At 37.1% G+C, this 8,348-nt stretch overlaps 1 protein-coding gene across 1 annotated transcript; it reads left to right on the top strand.

Moving 5' to 3' along the window:
• The first annotated feature begins 6,473 nt into the window (after positions 1-6,473).
• LOC118745412 lies at positions 6,474-7,514 on the top strand. Its single transcript, XM_036478863.1, has one exon. It carries the CDS (start codon positions 6,474-6,476, stop codon positions 7,512-7,514), a length of 1,041 nt encoding a protein of 346 aa, XP_036334756.1.
• Positions 7,515-8,348: the final 834 nt, after the last annotated feature.

The raw sequence follows: 8,348 nt of genomic DNA on the forward strand, positions 1-8,348 counted from the left end.
TAATATCTACTGATAATAAATTTAAGAAAATATATAAATCACAAGTAAAAGGAAAACATGAATTCAAAAAAAATATTTACATACTTACATACATATATATATTTATAAATAAACAAGTAAGAAAGTCTAAGCTCGGGCGGAGCCGAACATTAAATACCCGGCGCAAGTATTAAATATATGTTTTTTCAACTTTCAGTGGCTGCGCCCATTTTCCAAAAATTTATAATATTCTTATTTTTCGTCTGAAAATTATTGTAAATATCAATTTTGAGTGAATTATCTTTAGTAGTTACTGAAATATCGCAGTTTTCGTATTTCTGGAAATTACCGTTATATGGGAAGTGGGCGTGGTTACAGTCCAATTTCGCCCATTTTCAATACCAACATACCTTGGATTAACCGAAACCTACATACCAAATTTCGTTCAGATACCTAAATTTTTGCTCGAGTTATCGTGTACACGGACGGACGGACAGACGGACAGACAGACATGGCTTAATCGATTTCTCTATTCATTCTGAGCATTTATGTATACATTTATCTATATCTATCTCGATTCGTTTTGGCTGTTACAAACAACCGTTATGTGAACAAAATTAATATACCCTTGGTCACAAGTGCGCTCGGGTATAAAAATGAGAATATGTGTGTGAGCTTGAATTTGAATTTTAAAATTATATTGCTGAAAAACGTCAGACTGTCTCAATGATTTTACCTTGTAATGTTTTTATCATGGTAAAAATCAAAATATTTTTTAGATTTCCTCCTTCGCACACTTCTCGCATGCTTTTTTATCGTAGTTGTTATGTTGACATCTAAATTACCATACATTTTATGTCGTTGCCAATACATTGTTTTCCGGCGTTTCCTCTGTGAACTTTTTATAACTACATTCATAAAAATTTTACTAATTTTGGATTTTTTTCCATCTTGCTATTGCTGAATATCAAAAGGGAATTTATAAATAATAAAAAGTTAGTTACAATTTTAGTGAATGGTTATTGCAAATAATAGTATTTTGTGGTTGAAATGACTTGATCGCCGGCAAGAACTAATCAACTTTTTTGCCAACACCAAAGCAGACGGGCAAGAAAAATACGCGCTACTGCTCGCTAAATTTGTAAAAATCAAATTTTTTCACTTAATTGTTATATTTTTCTTCATTGTGGTAAATTTCCACATCATCACAGCAGCTGGCTCTCAAACCGAAACCAAACAAGTAAGAAAGTCTAAGTTCGGGCGGAGCCGAACATTAAATACCCGGCGCAAGTATTAAAGATATGTTTTCCACCTTGCCGAAAGCTACCGCTACATGATAAGCCGGGGTGTATACATTTTAAGTAAATTAGCGTCCCTAAATTTCGACATATTGAAATTTCAAGCATTTCTGAAATTTATTGTTATATGAAAAGCGGCCGTAATTTAAGACCGATTTCAACAATTTTCAACGGTTTGCTTTTATGTGGCAAGCACAATAATCATACCGAGTTTGGTACAAACTGCTAGAACGATTAGCGAGATACATATATGTAATCACAAGTGGGCGGTGCCACGCCCATTTTCCAAAATTTTATCATAAGCGTATTTCTTGGTAAAGAATTGTTGCAACCATCAATTTTGAATAAATTAGCTTTGATATTTACTGATTTATCGAAGATTTTGTATTTCTCGAAATTACCGTTATATGGAATGTGGGCGTGGTTATTGTCCGATTTTAAAAAGTTTCGGCCATTTGGTATGCTGTACCAGGACCAACAACTGTGCCAAGTTTGGAAGAAATTTGTGCAGCGGTTACCAAGATATACACATGTAACCATAAGTGGGCGTGGCTACGCCCATTTGCCAAAATTTTAAAATATTCTTATTTTTCGTCTAAAACTCATTGTAAATATCAATTTTGAGTGAATTATCTTCAGTAGTTACTAAAATATCGCAGTTTTCGTATTTCAGAAAATTACCGTTATATGGGAGGTAGGCGTGGTTATTGTCCGATTTTTTAAATTTTCGGCCATTTTGTATGATGTATCAAGGCCAACAACTGTGCCGAGTTTGGAAGAAATTGGTGCAGCGGTTACCAAGATATACAAATGTAACCATAAGTGGGCGTGGCTACGCCCATTTGCCAACATTTTAAAATATTCTTATTTTTCGTCTAAAACTCATTGTAAATATCAATTTTGAGTGAATAATCTTCAGTAGTTACTAAAATATCGCAGTTTTCGTATTTCTGAAAATTACCGTTATATGGGAGGTAGGCGTGGTTATTGTCCGATTTCGCCCATTTTCAATACCATCCGTCCTACGCCCAAAAGAAGTTCACGTACCAGGTTTCGTTAAGATATCTCAATTTTTACTCGAGTTATCGTGTGCACAGACGGACAGACGGACGGACGGACGGACGGACGGACGGACAGACAGTCACCGCTTAATCGATTTATTTTTTCATTCTGATCATTTATGTATACATTTGTCTATATCTATCTCGATTCGTTTTGCCTGTTACAAACAACCGTTATGTGAACAAAGTTATAATACCCTTGTGCACAAGTGCGCTCGGGTATAAAAAACTATTATTTACATATATATGAATTAGCAGGGACTGCTTATTCTAGCGGGGGAAGAGTTGCGTAAGCTTCTATGAATTCCTATTTACTTACATACATACTTTTCCCAAACATACTACATATATACTTAGTTATATGGTACATATTTAGTTATTTAATTATAAGAATTAATTATAAGAGAAATTAGAGTAAGAGAAACATCAGCTTTTAATAAGAGAAGTTAGAAGTAAGCTTCATATGAATTAGGTTTAGAATAATTAAAACGAATAAAATGAGTTGAGTTCTTTTTCAGACACTAAAGAAGGCGTTTGTTTTATTTAAGAACGTTATTATATTCGTATCGCGTGAGCCTGATACACATCTGAAATTTGTACGAGTTAACCTGCTAAACCAATAAACTGAATACAGAACAATTAAATACTATTAATGTTATTTCAACACCGGCAAAAATCGACATTCAGTGCCCAGAAAAAATCGGTAATCGCTTTTAGCGGTAACGAGTTCTAGAAGGCAACGCGTTATAATGTCTTCGAATGCTTTCGCTTCTTTTAGGCATTGCCGGTAATGCAAAGTAAAATGTCCTACAATATTTTATTTATTTCGCTTCTTTGTTTTATTTCGGGGAATGCAAAGTAGAACGTCCTATAATATTTTTTATTTTATTCGCTTCTTTGCTTCATTTCGGGGAATGCAAAGTAGAATGTCCTACAATATTTTATTTGTTTCGCTTCTTTGCTTCATTTCAGGGAATCCAAAGTAGAATGTCCTAAAATATTTTTGTTTATTTCGCTTCTTTGTTTCATTTCGGGGAATGCAAAGTAGAATGCTGCATCGTAGTCAGCTGAAAAAAGAATGAATATCCAAAAATTATTTTTCTACCGTTACTTTCTGTGGAAATTTGTCTCGCATAAAAATCATGGTTTGCTGTGTTCAATTTGCAGCGAAGTTGAAGTCAGTCAATGAAGTGAAGTACAAGAGTGAGGAAGTACAATTTAATTAATTATGCATATATGTACATTAGGGTTGTCCAAAATCAGTAAAGTCGGAATTTTAATGCTCTCGCCCTCTAGGATTGCTCTATATCGAAAAGAGTATCTCCCAATTCTTTTATTCTGAAATCAAAAAATATTTAGAGGTCGCTTAAAGCGCTCAAAGTTTTCCATGTATTTTTATATGAGAAAAATAAAATTTTTCGTAGAAATGGTATAGAATTCTTGAAAGTCAATATTTTTCGACCGGAAAACTCTGGTTCTCTTCAGTAGACTTTAAATAATAATACCCAATTGTTTATTTAACCATTTTTTAATACTAACAATTTTTTATTGGTCGCCCCATTGCATTTTTCGGGGTTTTTGTGGGTGTTTGGTGGACCTATAAATTATAGTTGCGCTGAAAAAATTGTTAAATAAACAATTTCGCATTATTGTTGGGAATCTCCTGCAGATAAACAGGGTTTTATGGTAGAAAAATATTGATTTTTAACTATTTTATACCATTTCTACGAAAAGTTGTTTTTTCTCCATATAACATACATGGAAAACTTTGGGCGCTTTGAGCGATCTCTAAATATTTTTTGATTTCAAAATAAAAAAAATAAGGGTATATTTTTGTCTGTATAGCACAATCCTAGGGGGTGAGAGCATAAAAATTCCGACTCTACTTTTTCGCATACATTTTTGGACCACGCTAATGTACATACATACCGATTTTTAAGTAAAATCTAAATACATACATATGTATGTGCATATAAGAACTGATTTATAAAAAAATTTAATTAATTTTAATCTTTTTAGACATTTTCTGATTTCAATTTAATATAAATAAGTATGTACTTATCTAGGCATTCTACATTAGTCTCTTTGTAAAGCATTCTTTGTTCGCTTCTCTGGATTCTGTTTATCCATGCGTTCTCCCTTCGTTCGAAGGTAATGCTGCGGGTAAGGGCTTACGGCCAATGACATGCCTATGTTAAAATAATGCCTTCTTGAAGCGAAAGGGTAAGCGATTCCCATTCCCTTGCTCGTTTCCACTTTCGCTTCTGTGGTAATCGTGTTTTTGCTGGGTGGGCTCACAACAACACCACTGTGGCTCGCTTACACATGTGGTATTTTAACATGTCAAGAAAATAAAAAAATTGAGAACATCAGCGTTTTTATAAAAAACCGACCAGCGCGACCTCTAAGAAAACTTTTTTTTTCAAAATAAAAAAATACGTGTCTCTTTTTTATCACAAATAACAATATTCTGATGTAGCGTTTATGAATTTCCAAAAAGAGTGTTTTTGAACCACTCTAATATATATATGATATACATACCTAAGTACATATGTATGTATGTGCATAGATACGTATGTGCATAGATACATATATAAAAGCTCAAACAGTCAACGACGTAACGTAGACGTAGGTTGACGCAGACACGATCTACCTTATGGGATTCGCGTGTTAACGAAAACTCACCACCGCATGGCGGTGACGTTGCCGTTTGATATGCTGCTACGTATGTCAACCTACGTTTACGCTACGTCGTTGACTAACTGCGCTTTAAGTGTCCGCATAAAGCATCGTTCACTCAAAATCGGTACGCATGAAATGGGTTATATCTTTTTAACAGGATTTCAGAAAATAATATTTAATATGTTAGAATAAAGAGAAAACATTCCGTTATAGATATATGTTAGCGAGAGTTTCATATTTTGCTTGGATAAATAAAGAAATAACAATTTCTTTGATAATGATAAAAATTTTCTGAACACCCGCTCTAGAGAATTGTGTAGTCATCTTGCTCTACTAAACTATCTTTATTTTATGTTTTTCTACGGCTCGCACATCTGTACTAATTTTGTTTAAATAAATACCATGTATTTATCGATTTGACTTAAATAGGTCATATTCGTAAATTGATGACTTCCAGAACTTTATTCACATCATTGGCTTCAAACCGATTTAAAGTTACCTGTGAATAATTAGTTTTCATAAAAACCCACCAACGCTTTACAAAAGGTCCAAAGTAAAGGACACAATGAAATAACACTTTGTACAAGCGCTCCTTCCAGCATATTTCTGGGGTCATATGACCCATTGTGGAGTCTGATCGAGTTTTAATGAGACTGCCTCGATTCTCTTGTCATTTCATAGCCTTTTGACAACTGTGTCAACTTCTATAGATTTAGTTGTAAGAGGATATCACCCTGTTTCTTTTTAGCTTAAAACTTTTAACGTAGGAGTTGACCGAAGTCCAGTTTTAAACATGTTTTATTAGTCATTATTATAAAATACCACATTTAGTGTGAACATTGGGGTAATGTAAACGGGTGCGGTTTTTGTTATAAAATGTATTTAATCTAACAGAACTTTATATATAATAACTCGACAAAGTTTAAGTCTTGCTATAGCTTGCATTCGCTGAACTGTGGATAACCGTTTTCCAATTCTCTCGCACGATCTTCTTCTGATAAGCCGTTTTTTTTCCTAATTCTGGTAAAGAGCCTTATCCTTAAGCTGGTGCGAAATGATGTATTTTAATGATTAGCTCACCCCGTTAGTTTAAGCAAAAGGAATCTATTCCTTGATTTTTGAAGGATAATTATAAGTTTTTGGTATATTTAATTTTAATTTGATTTCTGATCTCGAAAATGTCGGATTTTCAACGAATTTGTTCAACATTATTTTTTGAGCAGCAACTTCCAACGCGAATAAAACTGTCAAATAAAAAGCCAGTACTATGAAATTTAAACCTCACAAGATATACGACTAGGGGCAGTCCTCAAGGAGGAGTACCCTCACCACTCCTCTGGAATCTTACGGTAAACAACCTACTCATGCGCTTACAGGGCTCGGGCTGCAACGCTATTGCGTATGCCGATGATCTTGCCCTAACTGCAACAGGTAAACACCCACAAATGCAGAAATGTTGCAGAACGCCTTGAGTATCGTGGAAACCTGGTCTAGAGAATGCGGACTGAACGCCAAACCGGCTAAAACGGTCACGGTTCTCTTCACACGGAAAACAAAAATCCCCCCATTTCAACTTCCGACCTTAAATGGCGTAGAGCTACTGCTCTCTGACGAAGTGAAATACTTGGGCGTCATCTTGGACAGGAAACTTACCTGGCAACGTAACGTAGAAGAGCGGGCCAAAAAGGCCATTACCGCCCTCTACTCCTGCAAAACGGCTATAGGCAAGAAATTGGGTCTCAAACCACACATAGTTCACTGGATTTACACAGTAGTGGTACGTCCTATATTATTCTACGGCGTCACAGTCTGGTGGACATCACTGGATAAATCGCTCACAAATTCTAAGCTTACCAAGGTTCAAAGGGCGGCATGCATGCTAATCACAGGTGCACTGCTATCCACACCCACCAAAGCTATGGAAACACTTCTAAACTTTCTGACCGTAGACCTTTCAGGGAAGCTACAGGCGAGCTACAATGCAGTAAGATTAAATGCACTGTCAAAATGGAAAGACATTAGATTCGGTCATACCAACATCCTGACCAACTACCCCGACACATTCAGGTCCCCAGACTATACAACACCACCGATGGTGCTCGAGAATAAGTTCTCCACTCGTATCCCTTCGAGGAAGGACTGGGAGGACGACTCGGTCTGGGGCCTCCAAAGTAACTCCACAGCCATATACACGTATTGCTCTAAACTAAATCTAAGAGTAGGGAGTGGGATACACTTAAAGGACCTCCAACTGGATCTCTGCTTTAGGCTACCAGACCACTGCAGTGTCTTCCAAGCGGAACTCGCGGCCGTAAAGGAGGCTGCACTCTGGCTCATCGATTCTTCTCTTAATCTACCTTCGGTAACCATATACTGCGATAGCCAAGCAGCTATTAAGTCGCTGGATTGCTGCAAGACATCATCTACAACTGCTTTAGAATTTAGGAAAGTCCTTAACGATCTAGCTTCAAAATCTACTACTCAAATCGTGTGAATTCCGGGCCAAAGGGACTTTCAGGGTAAGTGTGCGGCGGACAAGCTTGCGCGGAAGGGAACCACCCTGTCGGGCGTCAACTCCTCCCATGCAGCGGGTATACCCCTATCTACCTGTAAGACACGGCTCTGGACATACTACGTGGAGAGGGCGAACAAAAGATGGTCGGAAGAACCCACGTGTGGGACGACTCGACAAACCTGGCCCAACTACGACAAGAAAAGATCCGCCGCACTCATTCGGCTAGAACGGCCTGTACTAAGTCTGGTGACCGGTATAATTACGGGCCACTGCTTAATGGGAAGGCATGCTAGCAGAATGGGTTTGCCGGCTAATGATTTCTGCCGTGGTTGCCGCGACGAGGACGAAATCGAGAGTGTGGAACACTATCTCTATCATTGCCCCGCCCTGATGTGGGCGAGAAGACGCTCATTTCACCACCACCGTTTTGATTGTCTTGCGGATCTTAGTGAAGCAGGCATTTACGAATTCTCACGCTTTATAAACCTAACCAACTGATTCCACTTCTAGGCGAACGGACGGGTTCGAATTCGAGCTCTCAATTGGTATCACAACGGACCCACTGGGTCTAAGTGTACCTCTCCCCTATGTTGGATGAAGGCAGCCGCTTCAACCTAACCTAACCTAGGTTAGAAAGTAGGCTACATTTTTTAAGAGTTACCACCTGCTAAAAAAGTTTAATTAAATCAATGGGCGGGAAAGTCTGAACGGATTTGCCTGAAATTTTGAAAGCAGATAGCTTATGACCTACAGGCTAATTTTTTGGAAGAGTTGCCACCTGTTAAAAAAGTTTTAATTAAACTAATACGCGGA

Source organism: Rhagoletis pomonella, unplaced genomic scaffold (genome assembly GCF_013731165.1).
Source record: "Rhagoletis pomonella isolate Grant_MI unplaced genomic scaffold, Rhpom_1.0 Rhpom_scaffold_00009, whole genome shotgun sequence".
In the NCBI taxonomy this organism is placed as follows: domain Eukaryota; kingdom Metazoa; phylum Arthropoda; class Insecta; order Diptera; family Tephritidae; genus Rhagoletis; species Rhagoletis pomonella.